We start from the raw sequence: 27,429 nt of genomic DNA on the forward strand, positions 1-27,429 counted from the left end.
TTGAGGTGGCCAGTACCCCCCACCCCCAGCCCGAGACTTCAAAGGGCGTGAGAACTGGGCAGCCTTTGGCGGCGACCACAGCCCTCTTCCTGCTGAGGCCTCAGAACTCCCCATCTGGTTCTCACTGAATCTGCCCGCTGGGGATGCCATTCGAGGGAGACAGCAGGTACAGTCGAGCTGGAAAGTCATCTCTGTGATTAGTTACAGTCACGGGGGAAACATCTAATGACGTCACAGATAATCTGAAGGCCAATTATATCACTCCATCCCCAGTGCCCCTGGGAGAAACTGAGTGACGGCCAGGAGACAGGCGGTGGGCATGTCCCCTCAGAGATGATGTGCCACGCCCACTGAGGTGGCCACGAGAACAGGAAGCCCCTCGGTCCCAGCACCAAGAACAGTGTCAGGCACACAGGAGGACTGCAACACGCAAGCATTAGGTGTCGACTGTGCTCTGTGGGGACACGGGGGCATGAGAGGCTTCTCACGGAAGAATCAGGGGCACCTGTCACTGGCCATAGCAGGAGGTAGGGGTCACTGCCTGAGCAGAGGGCTGTGCTTTCATCATGGAGGTCCCCTGAGGGCCAGCCAGGAGACAGCTACGCGGGGTGTGCAGCCCATCCTGGCTCTCGGCACAGGGGAATCTCAGGGAGGGCTGGCGCAGAGCTGGGTCGCAGTGTCTTGGTTCGAGGATGGTCTAGTTTTCTTTGATTTGGGGGTGTGTGTGGCTTATGTGTCCTCCCAGTGCTGCCTGTGCTGAAGGGGGGGTCTGACTTGGTGGCAAAGGGCACAATCCGTTAGCCATCCTGCCCATGGGTAGTAGCACAAGGCCTGTGAGGGTTGATTCATCCTGGACACTGGGCGTTCAGACGTGGGGGACCAGGCAGTCTTCTCACCTCCAGCAGAAACGCTGCTGCAATGACGTAAGCCCGAGCACTTTCCTCAGCGCCTGGGCCCGGCGTCTCTCGCTCACTATCCCCTGGACATGGGCTCTTCATTTCCAAGTTCACCAGCTCCTGGCTGCAAGACGGCTGCTACAGCTTCAGATATCGCACCCCCATCTGGGCACCAAGGTCTTGCTCACATCATTTTCAGAGAACAAGTCCCTTCCCTAAAGACCCCCAGCAGAGTCCTATCTTAGGGCTGAAGTGCATCTCAGGCCACCCTCATGGGGGACGTGTGCACTGAGGACAGGCAGGGATTGTCAGTTTCATACTGGACCCCGGGGCTGGGTGTAGATCCCTCCCACCAGATCGTTACGGCAAGAAATGAGGTGTGCGTGCCAAAATGGACAGACCTCACGACGCCTGCGGGGCTCTGTCCTAGCCATGCGTGCTCAAAGCACAGGGGCAACTGCTGACCCTCCAACACTGGAAGGCCCCTGGTTGGGAATTGCTGAAAGGATGACCTCCCCAGTGGGTGACTCCACACCAACGCTGAGAACAGCTTAGGACTCCCTGGCAGGAGGGCTGATGGAGCAGGACTCAGGCAGGCGCAATGGGAGACGACTGGCCTGCATTCCCAGCCACACGGTCAGCCTGGGGCCCAGACCCCGCCCTGGAGCACATGGGCAGTGCCTCCTTCAAACCCCGTCTGCTGCTTCTGGGTGGAGGTCAGGGCCCGGGAGGGTGCAGCACACAGCATACCTCCAGCTCATGACCTCAGTGCCCTGGATCCTTCCAGAACCAAACAGACACCTAAGTCCCAGGCAGCCCTGTATGGTCTTCAGCTGTCAATCAAGTGCGCCCAGACCCGCCCCAGCCAACAAGCCTGCCCCTTACCTACACGCTCCATTCACCTCAAGGATCAAATGTCCCCAATTTCTGCCCTGCACACTCCCCAGAGCTGCCAGACCCACCTCTCAGTCTTCCCCTCGACTCAGTAAAACCATTTGTCAGAGTGGACAGACTGTACTGCTGCCCAGCCCAAGGAGCCCAGTGTCAGCTCCTGCTGACCTGGGCATGGACCCCAGCCTTGGGAACGGAGGTCAACGCACGCAGGGAGAAACGGGAGGCAGGTGGACGACACATCAGCATTTCTATTTGAGAGGACCGGCCGATTCCGACCAGACAGAAATCAGGAACATAACTGCACAGCAGAGGCAGGCGTCCGCAACGCTCAGTCCCACTCCCCGCCCCCCTCGGGGTGGTCCTCGTGTGGCGCCTCCAGATCATGGAAGTGGAAGTTGGCCATCATGTCCCGCACGGCCAGCATCAGCCTGTTCAGGCCCTGCTGATGGTCCAGGCCCTCGGCCCCTCCGTCCTCAGGCCTCTCGCCCTGTGTCAACGAGGCTCGTCTGAGCAGGGCATCTGAGCAGAGCCATCCCGGGACGGGGCCCAGCACCCCCACCACACTCATCCTGGGACCCTGTCCAGGAGAGAAGGGGCCCAGAAACCACACACACGCATCTAACAAGGCCAGGCCGCCAGAGTGTGGTCCAGCTGCCATGCTGACTCCAGGGACGTTTTGTCCAAGTCGCAGCCATAGTCTCAGGCGGGCATGTCCCAGCCTCCTGGACAGGCTGGGTGCCTGAGCTGCTGCCGTGCTGGCTTTGGACATTCACACCTGAACACAATCAGCAGGGAGAGGCCAAGACGTGCCCACATACCTCCATGGTGTAATTTGGCAACAATGACCGAAAGAAGAGGGCGATTGTGTTTCCGTGGCTGACGGGACTCAGCCTGAAAGATAAAGTCACCAACCGTCAGAAAATGGGGCTGAATAGACACCTGTATCCCCTGCCTGCCCTGGCAGGGACAGGAAGGTAGTCCCAAACAGGGGCCGAGCAGGGGCCTGGAGCCCAGAGTAATGGGGGACAGCTCAGGCCCCAACAGGAAGGGAGTCCTGCATGGGCGCTGGCCTCAGCACAGCCAGGATGGACCCTGCCACCGCACAGTGTCCAGCGTGTAAGAAAAGCTACAGTTTCAAAGTATCCAGCACTTAGAGTTGAGAGACTATAAGCTGGTCACATAGAGAAGATTCTAGGGCACGCACGTGTTAGGTGAAGACCCCTCCTGGTGGCATAAGGTACTGCAGCCCAGCTCTATGAGCAGAGGCAGTGACCTTCGTGTGCTCAGAAAGGTCCTGGTCTGCAGAGCTGGGGGAGCGCGCACACAGACAACACTTAGTCAGCCATTCCTCGGTGCCACGATGTCCATCATGGCAGCTTGTTTTTGAAACCATGGCACTGATAATATTTACCCCAATTGATTGGAGAATTTAACTGGGAACTCTCACCCTATGAACACGCAACCCAGCTATATAATTCAATGAAAAAGGAAGGACTTCATTCTACAAAATGTGTTCTACTGAGATCTGGAAAACATATGCTCCCTTAAACGGGACAATCAGTTGGTGACTCTTCCAGGTACGACTCTGTGGGGACGGGCTCCAGCTGAGGCCATTACTCAGCTTTGATGGGCAGAAAGAAACACACTCCTCCATGACCCCATTCCGAAAGCTGCACACTCGCACTGCTGCCACCGGCCTGCCCTCCTGGTCTGGCACCCAGCAGCCTCCCACCCTCCTCACTGAGTTAAGGGACATTCTTCCTTCGCATGTCAGTGTAGCTGCCGTAAGTTCCCATGTGTCCCTTGCCCTACACATTGCATGGCAGCAGGGTGGCCTCACTACTCCCCATTTCACCTCCAGCACGTGACAGAACCCGACTGGAACACCCTCCAAGATCAGACAAGCGAGTGAAAGAGCCCAGCCCACAAGATGGTCTGAGATCTCCAAGCCCCTGTGCTCCGGGGCCCAAGACCCAGGTAGCCCAAAGCAAAGGAGCCGAGTGGCAGGCGGACAATACCTCTCTGGCCTGACGTAGGAGTGGATGGTGTCCACAGGAGGCAGAGGGTCAAAGCCCAGCACAGGCTGTGAGCTCACATCCTGCCAAGGGGACACAGAACAGGCACACAGCTGAGCCTTGGACCACGCCTGCCCTCTTCCCTCAGCCCGCTGGGGATTCTGCTCTGGGTGCAGGCAGGCTCGTGGCCTGGCTGCTCACTGCACCAAAGGCTCTGGGTGGGGCTCGCCCGGCCCAGATCATTAGACTCTGAGGACTTGGCCCAGGGAGTACCAGACACACACTCGCCCTCACCCAGGATATCAGGGTTCCCCTCCGTGCAGGAGGCCACAGGCTGCGGGGCCCTGGGGGGGGGACCCCTTACCGGGGGCAGGGCAGCAACCGCCTCCTTTATCTCGGAGAGGACCACGTGACGGTGGATATTTCTGGGCGCACGCTGGTAGAGCACCCGTCGCCTAGGGCCCGTGAGAAAAGGGACAGCAGTGGAATGGCGTCTGGCCCGCCTGCCCCCACGTCTGGGACCAAGACCCCGGGCTGCAGGGTGTGTCCTCTCGTGGCCCCGTCAGGCGGCCCCAGGCTCACCTGCTCTCACACGCCTCCACGGCGGGGTCCCCAGCGTCCACCGCTTGTAAGACTTCACGGACGGTCTCCTCCAGCCAGCTCATGGTGGCAGGCTCCTTCCAGAGGAAGTGTGACCGCCCCAGGTACAAGCTCACCAGCTGGCTCAGGGCAGGGGGCTGGCTGCAGGAAGGCAGGGCCTGTAAGCAGCCCCCAGGGGTCCAGGCCTCCAGGCACCTGTGGGGGTGTCCAGGGCGCGCCTGGAGCCTAAGCAAGGAGGCTGCCCAATGGAGACGTGCCACTGCCCGGGGTGAGGCACACCGCTGCATGAGGTCATTAGTAGGAACGTAAAATAGAAAACACGCCCGGGATCCTCACGCTCTGCCCCCCTTGTTGGGAACCGTGTGCGTCAGGGTGCAGGCTGCTCGCACAGCAGCCAGCTCCGTGTCCAGCAGGCCAGGGTGACGCCCCACGCGGACACAGGACCCAGCCCCCACAGTGGGGACAGTCCCGCTGCCCAGGTGATGTACGCACAGCAACCGCTAGGGAGCCGGCACCCCCCCCACACACACACGTGGGCATTCGTCCCCCAGGGCGTCTTCCAGTCTTCACCTTATCTCGGCCTCAGGTCCAAAGAAGTGGTGACAGGTGACGGTGGCATCCGGACGCATGCTGCAGTACCCGAGCAAGGGCATCAGCACTGCGGGAGGGAACAGAGGCCCACGGGTCACCCAACGCGCCTTTCTGCAAGGGGAGGCGGGGGCTGTGGGGAGCACCCACCTCCGGGGAACATGGTGAGAGCCTGTCGGAGCAGCAGAGAGGCCTTTTCCCTCGCACAGGTGAGCTCCTGCTCTGGGAGGTCTGCTTGCTGACTCAGCAAGAAATACGCCAGGGGCACGGAGAAGGCAAAATTTGGGAGCTGGGACAGGTTCCGATGAGCCTGTACGTGAGGCAGAAACAGTGTGGGGCTGCAAGGCGGTGAAGATGAAAGACGGCGAGTTCCCAGGACTTAGTATGCAGGTGACCCCATCTCACATTTGGGGGCCTTCACAGAAAAGACTAAACAGTCATCCCGCCTCATCCTTATTGCAAGACCCCCATGGATGCCTGAAACCACACAGTTGCCACGATGTTCTCTCCTGTACATACACACCTGTGGTCAAGTTTAGTTTATAAACTAGCCACAGTAAGAGACTAACAACAATGAAACAGTGACGGCCAAACCAACACGAGTTTCTTTTTCCTTCTTCTGTTTCACAGACAGAAGACTCGCTCTCACGGTGGAACTTAGCAGCCTCAGGGCAGGCTGTTCTCTTTGCTCAGTAAGTCAAAGCCTTCACCTTCTCCCAGGAAGCACACTGCCGGCTTCACTACCCGTGAGCTCTGGGGCCGTTACTAAGTAACATTAGGGTGACTTGAGTATAAGCCTGTGACACCGTGAAAGTCCATTCGATACTGAGACGGAGGCTCAGTGTACACCATGCACAGGGCACAGGGAGGACACACGTGCCCCGCAGGAAGGATGCATGGCACGAGTTTTCATCATGCTACACAGAGTGGCATACAATTGAAAACTTATGAAGTTTTATTTCTGGAATTGTCCATTTACTCTTTTCGAACTGAGGCTGACCAGGGTAACTGAAACCGCGGGTGGGCAGGACAGCTGTAAGAGGGTGCCGAGTGCGGGAGGGTGAGGAGAAACGCAGCCGACATTACAGGTGTGTCACACTGCCACCCACCCTTACGACAGTCCCAGCTTCAGGAGAAAGCAGGCAGTCTCTCAGTGTGGAAAATTGAGGAAGCACTCTATTGCCACCATCGAGTCACGTCTGTGGAAGTTGCCGGGCACTTTTGCTGCCTTCCTCCGCATATGTACCTAGGTGCCCCGTGTGCTATGCTTCCCCTACTAAAACGGGACACGGGCACCACGGTTTCATAACCTGCTAAACCACCATCAACACTATAGCAGCTCTATCGTGGGGCTTCCCTGCAGCTGCTTTTCTGTGACTCCATGAACTTATGTAAACCAGGTTCCCAGAGCTGGCGCTCCCAGGCCAACTACACCCACGGACACAGAACTCAGTGATTTGCACAGCTGTTTGTCAGTCACACACCAGCAAGTGCTGTGAACACACACACACCCATGTCCAGCTACAAGTTCTCCCCAGCATGGTTTATGAGACCCCAGGATGGACATCCCCCAGGAACACCATGTGAGCATGTGTCAGTTCAAATTTTCTAGCAGCCGCTTTAAAATGCAAAAAGGTGAAATTAATGTTAATACGTTCTACTTAACCCAGTACACCTACACAAGCACTTCAACCTGGAAGGACTGCAAGTCAGGTGCTGGGGCCTCCCCTGCATGGCCATGCACGGAGCCACCGCAGCGCCCGCTCCCGCTCTGCGCAAACGCTTGTGGGCATGTGGAGGGGCCTCACTCGCGCATTCACACACCAAGCCAATGAAACTGCTGCAGAGCCCGCCTCCGGTCTGCACCAGCCCACGGCTGTCTGCACGCACACGATTGTGGAAACGGGGTTGGAGGGAGAGCCAGTGGCCCTGGGGTCTGGCCCCGACCCTCAACACCGCATAGCTGGGCCGTCCCTGGAACGCACGAGACTGACACGCAGTATCGCACCTACCTCCCACTCCTGGAAGAGGCGGATCAAGTACTCATAGTTCCGTGCCCGCAAGGCCAGGTGGTCGATGAGCAGCAGCATGCACAGCGGATCCTCGTCCGGCTCAAGACTTCCCGAGGCAGCACAGGAGCAGGGGAGGGAAGAGGAGACAAAACCCAGCGTGGGCCCGTGTGGGTGTCCACGGGCCTGCAGTCACTGAGAAAAACAAGCAGTGGCCACGGCCGGGACACTTACCTCAGGATGAGCTTGCAGTACTCCAGCGCCGTGCGCGGGCAGCCCCGCTTCTCCAGGAAGCTCATCTGCTTGTAGAGGGCCAGGTAGAAGCTCCTAGACCCAAGACAGTGCCTCGTAAGCCACAGCAAAGTGGCAAAGCCACGTGGCCTGGAGCCCCATCCAGCTCTGCGTCCATCCTCTGCCATGGCTTCCGCAGCATGTCCTGTGTGGCCTAATCACCATGAATGTTCGAGAATGTTCCTGTGTCTGCAGAGGGTCACGCACTGCTTGTTGTTTACGATTATGTAGGTATCCATGTACAGAAACCACACTTATTGATTGAAACTTAGCATCTTGGGTTTTTTTTTCAAACCATTTATCACTTAAGGAAACAAAGTTAAAGTCTCCTGTAATGACAATCTTAATTTATCCTCAAATTTCAACAGTTGCTAGCAGCAGTACCGTGGATCCACAGTTTTGTGATTTGAATAAGCCCAGTGGACTCACCAATAGCCTCTCACACGGTTAACGTGTGGAAATAGTCGCATCTTATAACCTGTCTCAAAGAACTAAGAATTTAACTGGAGAGACAAACCTAACAGCGCAACACAAGCAGCAGAGAGGATTCAGCACACAGTGCGGGTGGCGTGCACTGGGAGTCAGCATGCCCGGTACACAGGACGGCTGGACCACAGAGGGGAAGGAGGGCGCCCAGGACAGAGGGCACAGCACGCCCACCCCCCAGGGCCCTGAAGACCAGACCAAGGACGAGGCCGGGTGGGGGGGGTGCTGAGGCCGCTTAGGCCTCACCTAGTGAGGTCCACGCAGGGGTTCAGGGAGGGAGAAGGGCCATGTGCGCACGACCGCACATTGCAGGGGACAGGGTCCGGCCGGCTGGACCGACTGATCTGAACAGCACAGAAGATGCTAAGTTCGCGGGACACTGGTCCTTCAGTCCAATGATGCAAGAGACGCAATTATGGACCCATCATGGTGAAGGGGCTCATCAGGCCCTCTTCTAACAGACACATTCAACCCGAGGCCAGCCCACCCTGGAGCCCAGCCCTCCTGCATTCAAGCTTTGAACACAGCGAGATGCCCTGGTCTAAGCTACCAGGTTGGAACCCTCGTGGAGAGCCCATGCCACCTGCTTCTGCTTCTCCCACACTGGTATTCATGCCACCTGTGATGGCTTCAAGACACAAAAGAGCAATGAGTGCTACGTCTGTGAAAGCCCTCACGATGGCCAGCTCACCTGTTCTCAGGTCGGCGGTAGTCCAGCCGGCAGGTTCCGCTGGTGAGGCTGAACAAGGGGTGGAAGGCACACTCCATGCTGTACAGCGCTCTCTCTGCGGGCCACAGAAACACCAGGGGACGGCGTCACAGCCACCAAGCGGCGACTGCAACCCCGTCCTCTGTGGCTTGCAACAACGAAAGCTCTGGAAGGAAGGAGGTCATGTCACTAGGATTTTGGGAAGTGACAGAGCAAGGATGAAACTTTGAGGTCACTCTGCATTTACTTCAACCACAGGGGTCCGAGCTGGCAACACCCACATTCTAACCAGAGAAATACAAACACGTCCTCACAGAGCCCATGCCCATGTCCCAGCAGCTTATTCACAAGGGCCAAACGTAGAAACAGCCCAAGTGTATCCCCAGTGCTGGAGGGTAAACAGAACGCAGTCCACGCACACAGTGGGACACCACTCAGCCATCAGGAATGAAGTGCTGACACACCCGTCACACAGTGAACCTCGGAGACATGGTGAATGACAGAAACCACAGAGACACGGGTCACATGATTCCACTGATAAACGTCCAAAACAGGCAAACCCAGAGACAGCACATGAGTGCCAAAGGCTGGGGGCAGCTGATGGGCCTCTTTTGTATGTAATCAAAAGGATCTAGGATCTAGGAGGCATTTACTAAAAACCAATAAATTGTACACTAAACGGGAGAATTTTATGTAACAGAAATTGTATCTCAGTAAAGCTGTAACTTTAAAAATATCTTGGGAAACCCATTTGTATCCTGTCACCTTATGGAACAGCATGTATGCTGCCAGCCTCTGAGACACCCAAGTGGAGGGACGCTGGGCCCTGGGCAGCAGGGCGGGGTGCGGCCTCACCTACGAGGTCGCGTGCCATCTCCTGGTCCTCCTGGAACCGGCAGGCGTCACTGAGCTGCAGCAGGGAGTCGACATGGTAGGGGCTGGTCTGGAGCAGGACCTGCAAGGGAGGGGACAGCTGCCGGTGACTGCGGGCAGGGCCATCCCGGCACAACACCCAGGGCACCAGACCCCGGGCGGGTCTGTCTGTCAGACATTTAAACATTGGGGAAAGGATCCCGGCTGATTCCTGAACCCCAGCTCAAGCCGCGCTCGGCCCAGCTGCGGCGGCCGCTCACTGAGCTGACTAAAAGTAGGGACCCTGTGGCAGGTCTTTGTCCCCACGCTCCCCCAAGCCCCAGGACCGCAGCCTGGTCCCCCAGTGGGCAGACCCTGGCGGGTGCTCGGAAGCTGTGTGCTGGACCGCGGTCAGAGACGGCCTCTCATGGGTCCCACGCACGTACCACGATGTTGTTGGGCTCCATGGACTCCACAGCACTGAGGAACCTGAGCTGCGCCTGCTGGTACTCCTCATTGTGTTCAAACGCAAAGCACGACAGGCCCTTCCTGGATTGCAGCAGCCGCATGGACAGACCTGGGGAGAACACCACGTCAACCCTGAGGCGCCTAGGGCGAGATGCCACCTCAGGGCGTGTGCTGCAGCCCACCGCGCTCCGATGGCACGCGGGCTGCCGGCCTGGGGCTGGGTCTTCACCAGCCCCACACCCTCCGCTCCTTTCCCAAAAGACACTTCTCACCCCAGGAGTGAGGACAGCGCACCAACATCCCAGGACGACGGAGATGAGGACGCACGGCCCCCATGTCTCATCTGGCTGGGCCCAGACACTGTCTGGTGAGCGCCAAGGGGGACCATGCAGGGGTGGGGCCAGGTGCTGAGGTGACGAAAACCCACGACTAGAGGCCTCTCTGCTCCTCGCACCCAACTCTGGGGGTTTCTTCAGAGAATCTGAACTCCCGTCTCCCTTCGGGACCTTCATGAAGCAGGCTGGTACTTGCAGGTCACCCTGGGCTCACTGTCCCTTGATGGCCGCACCAAAGGCCACCCCAGCAGGACCACACGGCTGAGCCCCCCGCACCCTGGCCCTCGGGTCCGAGGCTCGCGGATGTTCCTCCACGTCCCACAGCCCCACAGTGCTGAAGGGCCTTCACTCACACCCCAAGCCTTTTGGCACTGCCGCTGCTTTTCTTTCAAGTATGTGTGCTGACTAGTGTGCAACATAAAATATCACATTTTAAACGTGAGCTTCATTGCCTGCTATGGTCTAGTCTGCACAGGAAGAAGAGGTAGAAAACAGTTGCACTGAAACATGGTCAAGAAAACATGCAACTGGGTGTGGGGGGGTGTCTGTGCCAAGACACTGGTGTCGCCCAGCACCGCTGCAGGGCGCTCAGTCACACCGCCACACCAACAGAGGACCCCAGCAGTGCCCAGCGCCAGCCTCCACAAACCCCTGCGCCTCTCACCTGGCTTGGTGTACCGGGGCCAGGTGCTCTTAGGGGTCGTCAGCCACGTACACTTGGGGTACACGCGCTGTCTCTGCCGCGGCCTGGGGAGAACGTGACAGGGCACGGCTTCACCTTTGCAGCCCAACCTCTGCAGGGGCTGTGGGAGCAAAGCCGCGGGGCTGGGGAGGGTGGAGACGAGCACAGTGCCTCCACGGCGCCACGAGGACGGATGCAAACAGCATTAGTAGTCAAAGCAAGCACTACCAGATGGAACTAGAAACAGTGATCTGAACAACTGACGACCAGAGGAAGAGAAAGGCACACAGGAGACCCCCAGACCAGCAAAGTGCAGAAAAGATGGAAAGGGAATAAAAGCTGAAAACCACAATTAAAGACAGCAAGAACGAGCACAAGCCTGCAGGAGTCCCCCAGACGCACACGCGCCAGACAAGGCAACGCCAGCCAAGGGACGGAGGGCGCCCATGACCTGCCCAAAGCCCTGGTCCCCAGAGGGGTGTCTGCTCCCTCACTGACACTGTTTCTTCCGCCAAGTGATGGAACGTGGACATGTGTACACTATTCTCTGTACTCTTTTGATAATCTCAACTTCTTCATTAAGAAAACAATGAGTAAAAATCTGAACTGTGTTGGGAACAGGATAAAAAAGCATGTTTCTGCTCCTAGTAAGAAAGTCAGAAACTGAAGGGGAAAAACTGACTGTAGAAGAAAAGCACAGTCAAAATCTGAAGTGGGTAAAAAGGAGAATTAACTAGGTGCTGAGGCCCAGAGACAGCCCCATCCCGCAGGGAGCCATACACAACAGGCCGGGCCCAGGCAGCCTTGACTGCCGTTGGGAGGCTGGCGGGGGACAAGGGCCCAGGGAGCTCCAGACACGGGGCAGAGCAGGGCAGGCTAGGCCTGTCACGGGAGGATGTTAGCGGAGAAGGTCCAAATGTGAGCACCCGAGAAAGAGCGGTGCACGCGACATCAGAGTCTGAGTAAACAGAAACAACAGTCAGACACGTGCAGGAGCAGAGTGAGGACGCAGGGACAGAAGAGAGCAGACAGAAGGCCAGCCTGTGACAAGGGCTGGTGACAAAAAGCGACACTTTAAAGTAAAAATGTTCTTTGTTACTATTCCAAAAAGAAGACAAAGTCAGACACCCTTGTATCCTAAATCACACACAAAATAAAAGCAAAATATAAAGTAAAAACCATCAGAAATGCAAGGAAAGTGTGGGTGGATAACACATGAAAAAATCCTCAACCTTACTCATAATCAAAGAAAAGTCAAAACCGGAAGACTATTTTTTATGGGCCTGTTATGGACAGATTTTAAAACCCCCTAAGCCTGCTATGGACCAGAGGAAGAGAAACTGTGACACAGAGTGCACGGGTGTAAGTGGCACAGCTATCCTGGAGGGCAGTGGGGTGGCACGCAGCCACCTCACGATGGGGACACCATTCCTGGCAATTTCACCAGAAATGCCAGCACAGGTGCAGGGGAACTGCAGCCAACATGCAGCCTAACATCTGTCCCTTTGGGCGGGCACAGTCCCCATGCCCAGGGCGCACAGGAAACTGGCAGTACTGCGACCCTGGGTGGCAGCAATCCGTCTTGACTGGTTATCTTTTGGGGGGTGTCAAAGTAGGCAATTCTGAATTGCTTCCAGTTTTTATAAGAAGTATTTAGTTCTATGCTCAAAAATAAGATGCACATAAAAAGACAAATTTCTGCTGGTCTCTGGACTCTGGGATGCAGTGTCCATAAGCCTCCCACAGGGAGTCCCAGACACAGACCCTCGTGCTCTGAGCACTGCTCACCGCGTTGGCCACGTGGCGCCAGCCACTAAGAACTGTTCAATTAAACTCCAATGTCCTGGGAAACTACCCTCCAGTTGGCTGGCTGCTGACTGGGAAGCGAACGGGAACCCGCCTAAATTTCAGGGCCAGAAGCTCTACACTGAAGGAGCCTGAGAACCTGTGGAAACCGATGGGGCACACACCAGAGATGATGGCCACAGCCAAGGTCAGAGAGCAGCTTCTCCCCAGAACCTGGCAGCTCCCTCGGAATGGGCGAGAACCCTAAGGGTTTCCTTTCTCACCACGGCTTTGAGAAACCCCTTTCTGTACGTGAGAACATGGCCCATCCAGCTCTTACCTTTGTTCTCCCAGGACAGCTCGAGCACCAAAATACCTTTTCAGTTCTGTGTCTGGATTCAAGTGTCTAGATAATTGAAAATTTTACAGAAAAAAAATGAGATTGAGTTCTTTTACAGTCATTTCAGGGATTTTACAAAGCCACATAAAACCCTGAGAGGAAAACAGCAATTGTGGCGTGAAAGTTGACTGGCAGGATGCTTCCTCTAAAACCACACTGAGCCGAGGCCCAGTCAGGGCAGCGAGAGACCTGACCGAGCTCGGGGCGTCCCAGTGACTTAGGGAAGAGCTGGCTATTTTGGATGCTGGCAACAACCTCTGTAGGGTCTCACTAGCATTTACAAAAAGAGCAGGTGGGTAATTCACCCCAAAAACACATCTCTAACACAGGTCAGGAAAGAGTGCTCCCACATACATAAAACAAAAAGGAGGACTCCCCTTTTACCTTCTCCTTGTTCCTGTTTCCTAAAGGTTTGATAATAAACTCATGTTACTTTTAAATAAAGACAGTACATTTTCTTCTTTTTTCACTAACACTCTTCTCCTCAATGGAGTCTGAGGGGACAGCCAGTGAGAGCCAGGAGGGACGGGGCGTACCTGTGCTCCACATACAGGACGTGCTTCTTGGAGCTCAGGGGAGGCGGGCCCAGGGGGCGTGAGCCACTGCCGTCCTCAATCCTCTCCAAGATGCGGTCAATGTCCTCCAGCCCATTTTCCTAAAAGCCACAAAGAACACGCCACTCAGCACACTAACTGTATTTGATTTGCTTTTACAAAGAACAAGCATCACACTGTTACTCCCTGAAAGACAGTAGCACATACACAATTTAGAAAGGAGGCAATGCTTCATAAGAGGAAACTTGGGACAGACAGAATCACAGAACCAGGACCCTGGAAATCACTGGTCACAAGCCCACAGTTCTCAGATGACTGAGCAGGGACCTGTGCCTGACTCGGCAGCCACCAAGCTATAACCTCTTCTCAGGACACATACAAGGGACCACGAGGCCACAGGCGTGATCCTGGAGATGCGTTTTCCGATCACCTGGGCAGCGGGGGCGGGGCATTTACACCTCGTCATCACTGAGTCTGTGGGCACCAGGAAAGGCCAGGGCAGGCAGCCACAGCAGGCTGAGCGTGGCGCCGTCCAGGAACGGCATTTCGGAGGTTGCCGAAAAATAGAAGGGAGGGTGGGACTCTGACTCTTAAGGATAAAGTGAACAAGCACCGAAGTAAGATTTGCTACGTAACTGTCCCTTTTCATTTCCCTGACCTCTGAATTAGTTACACTCCTAATGGGAAGGGATCACAGTATCAAATAAAAACCCACTGCTTTCAACCCCGCCCTGGCAACAGCCAGAAAAAAACGGAGAGGAAAGCTGCTGGGCATACCGAAGCTTCTGCAGTATTTTTCTTGTTTTTCTGTTTCTTTTTCTTCTTCCGGAGTTTGCCACTTGCGTTCGACTAATAAAAGAAGCACATCTGAATCACTGGCAAGAGACAATAAAATCTTAAACCCTGAGAACCAAAGCAGCAGAGGGATAGAAGATGCCTGTGGGGTGTCCGCTCCCTCCCACTTTTGGGGTGTCCTGTGAGCTCCCTACTCCTCTCCAAGAAGAAGACCTTCCACCGTCTCCCCGACTCAGGTCCAGCCTCCATCTTTCTCTCACACCCCTCGACAGCCTCACCACTGCCCACATGCCCTCTGCTTTCATCATGCATTTTGTCCACCACTGTCACCGCGACGCTCAGCCACCTGGAGACTGGGCCCTGCACCCAGTCCCTCTGCCTCAATGCCGCTCCTGCCTTCACCTGGCCATGTCTTTCCACCAGTGTGACGGGCCCTCACCACCCCGAGCTCAGTCAGGTCTCCCCACCTGCACTTGTCCATCCATGTCACCCTCTCAACCAGAGGCCCCTGGAGGGCAATGACTTGTCCCCAGAACCCAAGAGGCTTTCAAAAGCATTTGTTGAATCAACGAGCTAAAGGTCTCCCACAGGACCCTCCCTTGTGCTGTAGAGAAAACAACACTGATCCGGCCTATAAATTTCTTCAAGGCACGCCCACCCAGGGGGCTCTGAGCTCCAGACGCATCATCATGGGGCACACACGCCCACCTGAGTGGGACCAGACGCCCCCAACAAGGGAGGCAGGTCTCAGATCATGGACTTGTCTCAGGGACCCTGGATATCGCACCATGGAGGCCACCACGAGGATTTCATAAATATCTGATTGGGGCTCCCAAGGAAACTTTGGGGCAACTGGGCAATGAACAAAATGGAATTCAGAAAATGATCGCAAAGCATGTGTGGCGGGGCACCTGCTCTGGGGGAGCTGCCCCCCCAGCCACCTCTCCATCCTTCTTGGTCGCAGCACTTCCACTGTGGGACCTCCTCTTGCTCCCCGACACCACTGTGTCTGCGAGCAGACAGTCGGGCCTCTCCCCGTTCACCACAGGTCCCTCCTCAAGGTCCTCGACGTCTATCTGCAGAAAGGGGTGGCAGAGAAGGCGTTACGTGTATGTCCTGGTCCCAAGTTAGCGCTGAGCTCAGGACGACAGCAGAGCAGAGCTGCTGGGCGGGCACCTCCAAGGCCACTCTGAGGTGAGAGGGAAGGGACACAAACGTCTGCTATGCCTCACAGCGCCAACGCTCTGAACTGCAGACAACGATGCTGGGGCACCGAGTTCCTACACGGTGCGTCTCCCTCCAGAGTTGACACGGTGCGGAGTCTGGACATGACAACCTGCCCTCTTTCTGAGTGCCACTCAGGGCAACGACCTCACACAGTGGAGCCTCGTGGCAGCAAAAGGGGTGAGCCAATCGCACACAGGGCACGGATGGATGTTAGGGACACAATGCCGATGGGGGAAAAAGTCCCAGAAACTCACACGCTAAACACACACTAATCACACGCACTCACACGCTCCTGCACACCAGACACACACTCAGGCCCTGGCACCACTGCTGAGATGTGCCACCACAGACGACCTGTGCCTGTCATGCAGAAAGGGTCACAGCCGCGTCCTCCTGCATGTCTGTCTTTGTTCACAGCAGAGTGTTTTTGAGGTTCCCACTTCCTGTTGGCCAGTGCAACGCCTCTGTGTGGATACAGCACCACAGTTTACCTGCCCACCAGTCATTCCTTGGTTACCTTCTGGGGCTGCTATGGGTCAAGCTGCCGTGAGCGTTTACGCAGACATTGTTTGTTCATATCCACAGTGGGAATGCCGGGCTATAGAAGGTGAAGGTTTAGGGTCGTAGGACTTCCAGCTCCCCCCAGAGAGCTCTGCTGGCTCCACGAGCTCAGCACTCGGCATTTCTAATTTGGGCCATTCTAGTGGGTGTACAGTGGTATTGTGCTGCAGCTTTCATTTACATCTGCCTTTGACTACTAACGTGAGGCCTTTGTCACGTGCGCATCGCTGACTTCTAAGAGCTGTTCATGTCCTCCGGACACGAGTCCTTTGCCACCTGTCCCAAGGCCTCTCCTCTGGGCCGCACCTATTCCCTCTTCACGGCATCCTGACCAGCAGAGGGTTTTCGGTTCTGATGAAGTCCACTCTACTGAGACTTCTCAGGACAAGCTAGAGCTTCCTGGGCCCAGCCTGAGGACTCTTAGCCTACCCCAAAGTCACAAAGGGCTTCTCCTACACTTTCTTCCAAGAGCTGTGTGGCTTCCACAAGTGGCTCTGTGGTCCACCTTGAAAACGACGGGCACGTGGGCTGCATTTGTTGCCACTCAGACAGTGACTCTGCATCAGTGTTATAGCTTTCTCTACCACAGAACTCCTTGTGGGAAATCGCTGGACTGTGTAAGCATGAATCCATTTTGAATTCCCAGTTTTGTGGTCTGATTTGCCTGTCTGTTTATGCCAATACCATACCCTGTCTATTTCTTATTTTTAGTGACTGCTCTAGAGTTTACATAAGCCTCTTCTACGTAATACCATACCACTTAAAACGTGAGGACCTTACAACAGCTATGTCCATCTTCCAATCCCTCCTCAGTGCTACTGTCATCCCGTACTTTACTTTCAGTATTATAAACCCAACAATACACTTCTATTCTTGTTTTAAACAATGAATCATCTTTTAAAGAAATTTTAAAACTAGGAAAGATTGTGTATTCACCATTTCTAGCATTCTTTACTCCTTCACATACATTCATATTTCCATCTGACATTATTTCCCTTCAGAATGAAAAATTTCCTTTGACATTTCTTTTAGTGTAGGCTTTCTCGTAATGAACTGCCTCAGCTTTTGTCTATATAAAAATACCTTTATTTCATGCTCATTTGTGAAAAATATTTCACTGGCTATAGAATACCAGGTTAAATTTTTTTTCTTTAACAACTTCAAAGATGTTATTCCACTGTCATCTGACTTGCTTTGTATCTAATGAGGTCAGTCGTGATTCTTATCAGTGCTTCTCTGTAGATTCTCCAGCTACTTTTATGACTTCTCTTCACCACTGCTTTTCAGCAATTTAATATGATTTACATTGTTGTCATTTTGTTTGTCCTGCTTAGGGTTCGTTGAAGCTCTTGGACCTGTGGGGTTTTATTTTATGTCAAATTTGAGGATTTTTCTACCACTGTTTCATCAAAACATTTTTTTTTGTTTTTTTTTGCCCAATTTCTCTCTTCTCTTGTTCTGCTTATTATTGTCCTACAGTGTAGTGAGACTTCATTTTCCCCTTTCTGGATAGTTTCTGTGCCCTAAAATCAAGATCACTGATCTTTTCTTCTCTAGTATCTAATCTGCTACTAAGATCACCAAGAGAATTATTCATTTCAGAGACTGTATTTTTCAGTTCTAACATTTGCTTTTAGTTTCTATTTCTCTATTGAGATGTTCCTTCATTGTGTTCACATAATTTTCTTTAAATCCGTGAATATATTTATACGTTGTCTTAGGTTTGTATCTAATTTCACCATCTGTTACTTCCAGGTTTGTTTCTACTGACGGATTTTTCTCCTGTTTATATGACACATTTTCCTGCTTCTTCACACGTCTGGTAATTTTTTAGTGTATGCTAGACATCATGATACTACACTGTTGAATGGCTGGATCTTGTCCTTTTCCCTAACAGTACTGAAATTTGTTCAGGCAGGCAGTTAACTTACTTACATATTAGCACATTCCCTTCAAATTTTATTTTTAAGCTTTCTTAAGACAGGTCTAGGATATTCTTTATTGGAGAGGTACTTCAGCCTCCTCCTCAGGAGTGGCCTATCTGAAGCACTACCGAACACCAAGGCCTTTTAGCGAGGTCTCTGAGTTCTGTTTGGTCAGAATTGAGTGTCTTTCCATACTCTGCCACTCTGTGAGCACTAGTCACAGTTAAACTCAGTTCTCTGCCAGTTGTTCTTCCCCCAGTGGTGAATATTGAGCCAAAGACTCAAAGCAGATTTCTGGAACACTTTCTCTCCAGTACCCTGCCCCATAAACCTCAGCCCCCTCAGTGGGCCCAAAATTTATCTATCTCCTCAGCTCACAGTCACCACCTTCATCTCCTGTGACAGCCTCCTGTGCTACTATCTGAAAAGTGCCTCCACGTAGAAAGCCAGGTCAATGGGCTCACTCAGACCTGCAATGCTTATTGTCTAATATTTGGAAACAGTCACTTCATCTATTTTGCTAAGTTTTACAGTTGTTCATGGCAAAACGGTGACTTCAGTACAGCTATTCTGCCGCAGCTGGAAGTGGGATCCTACTTCTGTTTGTGCTCACCCTTTCCTTGGTTTATTTAGACATTGTTTGTGGCTCTATACAAACACACACAGGGTCCCATGAATACCACTGAAAGTGCTGCTGGAAGAAAGCAAAGGAGTTATTTTTCCCACTGGAAGGTGGAAGCCATTAAAATGCTGCGTTACTGGAGAACATGCTTCTCTAGTCTGCTGTCCAGAATGACAGTGTAGGTAGACACTGGCAGACATCTAGAAACACCACATACAATTTTTTACACTGTTCAAATAATTTACAACTGGGATATTGATCTATAACTCTTTCCTCGCTAACAGTAGCACTGATGACGCCCACCTTTGCAAAGACAATCTCATGGACTTGAGGACAACAGAGATGCTGTGACAGTTCTTTAACCCGAAGGGTCTTAGGAAATTATGATAATCCTTGACCACATTTGCCCTTGCCTAACAGAAGCCAAAAAAGCCATAGATGTTCCAATACCGTATATTATTAAATGCTTTCGGGACTGAATCTGAGGTTTTTACTCTTGCTGCCACTAAAACAAAGGATCAAAATCAACTTGCAGATCAAAGATAAAGACGACACATGCTCTGGCCAGTCGAAGAGCACGGAACAATTTCAGGTCCTTATCCAGCCAAACAATAAACCCGATCACTGAACCTTACTTTGAAAAAATTTGTTTTTATTTATTTGCACAATTTAGATTTATTTAAATTACTTTCAGGAAATGGGCATTATATCGTACATGAAAACACACAATTATTTGTACAAAAAGTGATCTTCCTCACTTGGAGAATTTTTCAATGATACAGTATAAGTTCTGATAGTTTTAAAATGTGTCTGGGGTTTTCATCAGATTATCAAAGTGGTCCTTGACCCAGAAAGTACTAAGAAGCTCTATTCTACATCATTTTTAATGCTCGTACATATCTTGTGAAGCAAAACTCAAACTATTCACTTAAAATGGGTGTATTTACTATATATAAACTATACCTCAATAACGTTGCTTTTTAAACATCCACTCTGAATGAAGTAGGAAAGGTGACTTACAGTCTAAGACCAAAGAAACTCACCCAAGAGACAGCAGTGAGGAGGACCATCAAAGCCATAAAGTAACCTAGGATGTGGTGTCCCTGCTCTGCTGCCCTCTCCCCAGGAGAGCATCACAGGCCCTTGAAATACTTCTAAGGAAACCACTTAAGGCCACATGTTCTACTTAAGTTCAACTGTACCCTTCACTTGGTTCTCAACATCGTTTAATATTTACATCTGATGAGTGCTGAGCATGAGCTCAGCATGGGCTAAAGGCTGCACATGTTAGTTCATTTATTCCTCACGACAACCCCATGAGATAAATAAGATCAAGTGCAAGAAATACGGATACCAAAGCTTATTTTAGGTATTTTGCCCAAATTTTCACAGCTCTAAAGGGGTGGGGTCGGGATTCAAACCTAAGTCCTTCTGACTCCAAAGCCTGTGTACATACACTATGACTGGAGACAGTAAGTACTGGCTTCTCAGAGGAAACACTGACTCATGCCATGTCTTTACTGCATACCTACGGGGGGGCCCACACACTGCTCTGGGTGGTGGGCACACATTAAGGAAAAGAGAACCTCTGTTCCCACAAAGCTATAGTCCAGCAGTGGGAGACGAGCAACACAAACTAAAGAAAAACACAGGTAATCTGTATGGTATGTCCTATGATCACTGCCAGGGGAAATGGGAGAAGATCAGAAGAAAGGGGATGGGAGTTTGGGGGTAACTGTGGGAAGGGTGGGAGAGACTACAAAGGTAAAACCTGAGGGAGTGAGCCGTGTGACGTCTACATACAAGGCATTCGTTCCTGGCAGAGGCAATGACACAGGAAGTCCATGTGGATGGAGCACAGTAAGCAAGATTAGGAAGCGATGAAGGAGCAGAGCTCATGGGGCAGACGGGGTAAGCCTGGGGATATGGGGGGTTGTGAAGAAAGGAGGGCCGAGACCACATGTGTGCTTAACAGGGCCACCGTGGCGCTACGTTCAGACAGACTGCAGGGCGGTGATGACCCATGCCAGAGGCGATGGCCATGCCATAGGCATGGCACCTCGGCCGACACAGAGTCTGCAATGGTTTGCATGTGGCATATGAGAGAAAGATGAGAGATGCCTTCTCGGCTGTTGGCTGTGGCTTCAGGAAGAATGAAGATGCCCCCCCTTCAACAGAGGGCAGTTATCGTTTGGACACACTGAGATGTTTGTAAAACATCTAAGAGGAGATAGATGTGTGAACCCAGAAGGAGGTCTGAGCTGGCGATATCAACATCCTCCCAGAAAGCAGAAGGGACCACACACAGCACAGCCCTGAGCAGGTACAGACGTGGGGTCCGTCTGACCTGAGTGCATGGGAGCCACATAAGCATGCTGTTTCTCCACTTGCACACAAGCACCTGCCATTGTTCTCAGCCCCCCAACACCCCGCCCCGTCCATGTACCCTCCTGCCCTCTTCACCAGGAACACTGACTTTGCTTTGTTCAGAGACAAACAGCATGGCATGCTTAAGAGTACAAGTTTTAAGTAAGAAAGCCTGAATTTACATCACAGGTGGCACTTACTACCTCATTTGTACAATGGGGACAACATGACCTCCTTCTCAGACTGTAAAAAGCATATGACAGAGCAGCAGTGCCTGCATGTGTTAAGTGTCCTCCAAATAATGGTCATTGTTGTTAAGGGCTAAATCTGGAGGATGTGGGAATAGGAAGAAAGTGCCACCGGATAAAGGACCGTGAACATGGCCAGCCAACTTCAGCACAAACAGATGTCAGCCTATTAACAAGGGCAATGGGAAAGACGCCTGAAGTGTTTTAAAAGAAGTCTTGTATATGTTTGAAATTGTCCGTAACAAAACAGTTACAAACAAAGAAATGACAAGACACAGGGTAGAGGATAGGGAGTTACTATACTTTCAGTCAGAGAATCAGAAGCGTGGAGGGAGAGCATGGTGAAGCTATCTCTTACCATGAGAGAAGGTCAATAATCTCTAAACCAGACTTCCAGACTGGTGACCGGTGGCTCACACTCCCACCGTCTTATGATGGGCCCTTTTACGTGCCAACTTCATATGAAGTTGGGAGAAATTGCAAGACCATGAGAGAGCTGACAAAGGGCCCCTAGTTTCTCCATGATCTTCAGATCCACTGCTATTCGCTCAACCATTTGGCAAATAGCGACTGAGTCCCCACTATGCATCAGACACACGGTGCTGGAGATACAAGGTAAGGAAAACTCATGTTACCTGCCAGTACAAGGCGATCAGAGAAACGAGAATCAGATAATGCACACACAGGCCAAATTACAGACTGAGGCCACCGCTAAGAAGACTCCGTTGGGAATTTATTCCTTCAATTCACATCTACCCTGTTATTTCTCTGTGCCACGGAGCCAGCGATAAGCAACACACCAAGTCCTGGGTTGTGAGGAGTAAAGGAAAATGTAAAGACCCTGCAACTGCCTGGCGTGGAGATGGCAATCAAGGGAAGGATCTCCAAGACGCGGAGAAATGAAGCCCCGCCCACCGCGCTGCGGCCTCGCCCCTCAACCTGAAGCCACGCCCACTCCACTGCAGCCCAGACCCCACTTGCCCGATCCCTGGACATTATGGCCCCGCCCCTCAACACGGCCTCAAGCGGCGTGACCCCGCCCACCACCACGCCCCCATGACCTCAAGCCACCGCCCACTCCATTCGCCCCGCCTCCCCGCTGCAGCCCAGACCCGTGTCGCGCCGCCGCGTGACGTCACGGCTTCGCCCGGTGCAGACTCGTCTGGCACGCTGCCCCCACCCCAGGCAGCCCCGCTCCTCACCAGCTCGAACCGGTTTTTGACACGGACGCCCTCCTTCCCTGCGTCCCGGGGGCGCCGGCCACCTGGCCCTCGCTTTGGTCCTTCTTCCGCATCATCGTCATCACGGAGGACAAACTGCAGGGCGTCGGGCCCGAGGGGCTCCTGGCCGCGCTGTTCCCCCCTGAGCCTCCGGAGGGCCCGGCGCGACATAGGACCCAACGGCCGCTGACGTCCGGGCACCGGGAGAAGAGCAGCTGAAGACAGCTGCCGGCGCGCCTGCGCACTTACGGCGCGCGGGCGTGAGGCTGGCGCGTTGCGTCTGCGCGCTGCGGCTCCCCGGAACTTCCGCTCCGTCATCGGTGACGTCAAAGAGGGTGCGGACGTCCCGACGAGTTCTCGCGACAGATGTCAGGCTGGGCCGGGGGCGGGAGGGCGCAGGCTGCGAGCCTCCCACGCCCGGGACCTGGGCCCGGTTCTGCGCGTTCGGCCGACGGGCCAGGGACGCGCCAGGTGAGGCAGTGCGTGCAGGGGGCGTCCGGCCTCGCGGCGTTCCGCGTGGCGCTGGAGGCGACATTTGGGGGCACCTGGGGGGCCCTAGCCGCTGCTCTCCGCCCTGTCTTGACTCCTCAGCTTGGATTCAAGGCTGCAGACGGTACCGTTCCCGCGTTAGATGTGAGCACATCCAAACCGAGTGGCTTCCCGAAGCTGCGGCGCCCTGGACAACCCCCATCGCGCGTGCACTGAAACCGAGTCTTAGGTGCCGTCCGGCGAGTCCCCGGTGATTGCCCTACGTCTAGACGTGGGATCCGCGGTCAGAAGTGGCGGCTCGCCGCCTCGCTCTGCGTGACGACGTCCTGGGAGATGTTTACAGTAAAGATGAAGGACCCGGCCCCAGGAACTCCGAGGTGGTCCTAGGCCTTTTAAAAAGGGCTTCAGGGGATTGAAATGTGCAGACGGGAATGAGAACCCCTGCACTGCAAAGGCCCAGCTGTGAGAGCAAGGTGACGAGATGCCGGTAAGGTTCTCTCCCACCGTGACAGAGGACTGGAGAGGGCAGCCTCAGCACAGGGGTGGCTGTCACTACGAAGCCAGGCCAAACACTGGCCGAAATTCTTCATCCTGCGAGGCAGGGAAGAAACTGGGACTCGGAGAGTAAGTGACTGGCCCAGGTGGAATCTGGATTTGCATGCGCGTCTGTGGTTCCAGAGTTCACAGGAGGAAGTCCAGTGGCAAGGACTGAGCAGGCAGAGACGGCGTGTGTGTGCGCGCGCACTCACGTGCACATGGCTGGTCTGGGAGCCTGTACTAGTTCCTAGGACCTTGAAATGCTTCACACAGATTGGCACATGGCTGCTGCCTCAAGCTCCCTGCGTGTCCCAACTCCTCAGCCACTCCCGCAGTTCCCTAGAAACCAACCTTCCTGCAATCCAGCTACTAAAGGGTTATGCTTTAGCCACACAGATGGGACTTCCAGGACACCATCCTTCTATCCCTTCTTATTGTTGGGGGCCAACCGAGTTGGTAAAACAGATTTTGTGTCACTTCTGGTCAAGTGATGCAGCCAGTTAATGCATGCCGATTGCCTCACCTGTGGATGAAAACAAAGGGCGTCTCAGCTTGGAGCTTCCTGCTTTGCCCTCACGCAACAGTAGCTGTGTAACAGAGGGAGGCACAGTCAGGCCCAACCCGAGTGCCCCCTTCCCTGAACAGGAGATTGTGAATGTGAGTCTCTCCCCACACCACAAATTTGGTTGTAAAGTTTTACATTAGACTTCATTTGTCAAGATTTGTTAGGTGAGGGGGAAGCACAGCCTCTGTCCCTGGAATTCTCAGGAGGCAGGCCTGGCCACAAGACCCACGTGCCGGTGACACTCCCTCGACTTCACTTCTGAGCCTTGTGTGGGCCCCTCAGCTCAGCCCAGCTGTCCCAGGATGTCTTTCATTTCCAGGTGTGCTGCATCTGGGAGTAGGCCACACATGCTGCCTGACCCATTTCCTCACCTGGAGAATCAGCATGGCGACTCGTGGAGCACGCTGCACAAATGTCAGCTTTCTCACTGCTGGCCACGTGACTGCGGAGCAACCCTTTACCCTCTCTGTGCCTGTTCTCATTTTGAAAGGGGAGTAATGCTCCCTGCCCGTGAGGTGCTCAGAACAAGGGCTGGAAGCTGGCTATTTTTACCGGCTGCTCTTATTTTGTGTAACTGAATGCCCTGGACCCCAGCTGATGAATGTCTTCTCCCGAAGGCCCATCTGTCACAAGTCCTGTGCCTTGGGCCTTGTCCAGGCCTGTGTCTACATGGTAGCATTAGACCCTGGGAGGCCTGGGTTGAGGCAAACTGTGCATGTCTTTAGCCAAATTCCTTCGATGCTGAGTCTGTTTCATCACCCGCAGGGTGGGATGACAACAGACGCCACCTCCAGGGTGCATGTGGGCACTCTGCAGTTGCTCCCGTCCTGCAAATACCAAGGGGGTCATCTGCCTGGAGAACAGGAACAGGGATCTGGGGGATGAGGCCAAAGGGTCCCCCAGGCTGGCAGGTGACAGGCAGCAGACTGAGCTGCTGTTCCACATGCTGGTCATGGGACCAAGGTGGCCAGACCATGAAGTTGGGCAGAGGGCAGTGGACATCCTGACTGCACTAGGGAGCAGTGGGACCCCTCAGAGCCCAGCTGCCACACTTGGAGAACATGCCCCAAGCTGTGGCAGAAGTCCTTAGTGCACATCCCAGACAGGACACTGAAACCACCTTTATTAGGCCAAGAGTGGCCATGAATACGAACTGCTACTGGGACTGAGAGCATTGCATGGTGTGGATATCAGGCAGGAAGTGAGTGTGATCTCTGATCCTGCAAGGGCATGGCCCTGGGACACCCGCCTGGGAGAATCAGTCCATTCAGGCTCCCCAGGAGTGTCTGCAGCCCCCCTGGGGACCGAGGTGACCTATTCCTGTCTGGATGTCCATCCAGGGAGGGGATGGAGAAGAGAACAAACATGGTGCCTGGTGTCCCCTGGGCCCCAGCACCCTCTGCCCTACCTCCAACCTGCCCTCCGCATCCTGTCTGGTCCCAAACCCTCCCGAGGAGTCCTCAGAGGAAACAGCCTCCCCAGGGAAGGTCCTGGACGTAAGCCTGACCCCAAATGGACTGTGGGGCCAGGAAGCACACATATAAATATATAGGCTGTGTGTATGTTACAGAAACGTATCTGCGTATGTATATATGTACATGCACACTCGCGGGCAGGAGGGCAGGCCGGCCGCCGTGCCCAGGACAGGGTTTCCCAGCCGGCCCAGGGTGGCTGAGTGCTGTCACTTGAAGTCTAGAGTCCAGGTGTTAGGGATGTAGAGGGACTGGGTCTGGCGGGCACGGCGAGGGGTGGTGTTGAGAGCGTCCACGCTCTTGCGGCTGGAGCGCACCACATCCACCACGAATCTCAAGCAGTCACTGCAGACGTCCTTCAAGATGCAGCCCTGGGCGTAGATATGCGGGAACTCCTTCTCCACTCTAGACCCCTGGAGCCCCTGCAAGGACCTGGGGTGAGAGAGGACTGTCAGCGAGGTCCCTGTCCCCGCATCAGCTGAGTCCTGGGTTCTGATTGCCACTTCTGGTTCCCATGTCACTACTCAGCCCTCAGGCTATCGCAGCTCTCTGTGGCTCAAAACAAATGCATGGGATCTCTGTTTCCTGGGGGTGTCCCAGCCAACGAGGCAACCCCCCACCCCACTCCTGCCAACGCCCTATCCCGGCTCCTGCGTACTGGCAGTGCCTGACCACCATACAATGCCAGTAAAGAGCAAAGGCACGCACTGGAAGACGTCTCTTCTCTGTGTCGGTGTGGTTTTGGCAATTGACGCCCTCGGAGGACTCTCAAAGCCCAGCGCGTAGACGGGGATGTGTGCAAACTTCTTAGAAGGCGTCTTCATCTACAACGGGGAGATGTGGACAAGTCACCCCCACAGAGACAGTCCAGACACGCACCCCTGCGGACCATCCGCCAGCTCTGGGCCTGTGTGGTAGCAGAGCAGGCCTCAAGGTCACCATTTGCCCTCCGCAGGCTCCCTGGGCGTATGAAGGCCCGTGCCTCCTTCTGCTCACCTCCACAGGCACCTCTTAGAGTAGAGTAGGTACTGTGCCTTCTTAGAGCACACAGGACCTGGCATCAAGCCTGCGTGCAATAAACAGGCTGAGGAGGGGAAGGCCGCCCACTACCAAGGGGCAGGATATAGAGTAAGGGTGATGAAAATCCCTCTTCACCAGATTCTTGTTTCTGGGCTGAGGTGTAATGGGGTGACACACTTGTAAATGTCATCCATTTACCTCAGTGCACACGTGTGTACACAGACACCCTGAACTGCGATAAAGAAACTCCAAAAATACTCAACGAAGTTGTAGTGTCAGAAGGTAGGACTATTAGAGAATTGAAGAGTTTCTTGCCACCTTCCTACTAATGAGGAATGTTTTTTAAAAGGATGTGGGCCAACTGCAAGGGTCATTAAAAACTACATCGTCTCAGAACCTGTAGGAATGGATTCTGCCTGAAGGGAGGAGATGAAAGGTGGCTAGTGAGGGTGGGATCATCTGACGGAGATGGCAGAGGCCTGTCCCACCCTGCCCCCACCACTCCCGGATAAGCCAAGCCAGGCAGCACGACACCTGACACTCCTGGGGGCCTTGCTCAGACCCCAGAAGATGCTCACCTTTGTGCTACAGGACGTGCAGACCGCTCTGGAAGGGAAAGAGGAAAGGCAGCGTCAGCTCTGAAGAGGCCAAGAAGACACAGCCGCTCCTGGCCCCAGTCCACCCCGGCACACCTGCCCGGCCAGCCGGTCCTTGTCTTCTGCGTGGGCCCCTCCTGCTCCAGTGTTTTACTTCCATTTTACTTCCCAATCTCGATTTTCTTTTTACTTAGCTCTACATCCAAAATGCTTCTGCCCCC

General features: G+C 53.9%; 2 protein-coding genes across 4 annotated transcripts in view; both read right to left on the bottom strand.

Moving 5' to 3' along the window:
• Positions 1–2,020: 2,020 nt before the first annotated feature.
• On the bottom strand, positions 2,021–25,758 carry TCF25 (TCF25 ribosome quality control complex subunit). Of its 3 annotated transcripts, none has more exons than XM_081032895.1 (18): positions 22,512–25,757; positions 15,301–15,435; positions 14,342–14,413; positions 13,547–13,665; positions 12,951–13,016; positions 10,808–10,890; positions 9,787–9,917; positions 9,344–9,443; positions 8,471–8,564; positions 7,237–7,329; positions 7,006–7,111; positions 5,144–5,303; positions 4,976–5,063; positions 4,388–4,546; positions 4,170–4,260; positions 3,809–3,888; positions 2,609–2,681; positions 2,021–2,277 (listed from the first exon to the last, which is right to left on the bottom strand). In XM_081032895.1, exons 1-18 carry the CDS (start codon positions 22,845–22,847, stop codon positions 2,119–2,121), a joined length of 2,145 nt encoding a protein of 714 aa, XP_080889021.1. In that variant the 5' UTR covers positions 22,848–25,757; the 3' UTR covers positions 2,021–2,118. The 3 variants fall into 3 exon arrangements, with proteins under 3 accessions (XP_080889021.1, XP_080889020.1, XP_080889022.1); XM_081032894.1 differs by having other exon boundaries at positions 15,271–15,435; XM_081032896.1 differs by lacking the exon at positions 15,301–15,435 and having other exon boundaries at positions 22,512–25,758.
• Positions 25,222–27,429, bottom strand: part of SPIRE2 (spire type actin nucleation factor 2) — a 31,087-nt gene continuing 28,879 nt past the window's right edge. The window contains exons 13-15 of the mRNA XM_081032897.1: positions 27,191–27,218; positions 26,301–26,416; positions 25,222–26,024 (exon numbers count right to left, since the gene is read on the bottom strand). Of these exons, the coding sequence (XP_080889023.1) occupies positions 25,802–26,024; positions 26,301–26,416; positions 27,191–27,218 (367 nt within the window). The 3' untranslated portion in view covers positions 25,222–25,801. The remainder of the gene's footprint in view (positions 26,025–26,300; positions 26,417–27,190; positions 27,219–27,429) is intronic.

Source organism: Rhinolophus hipposideros (assembly GCF_964194185.1).
Source record: "Rhinolophus hipposideros genome assembly, chromosome: 21".
NCBI lineage: Eukaryota > Metazoa > Chordata > Mammalia > Chiroptera > Rhinolophidae > Rhinolophus > Rhinolophus hipposideros.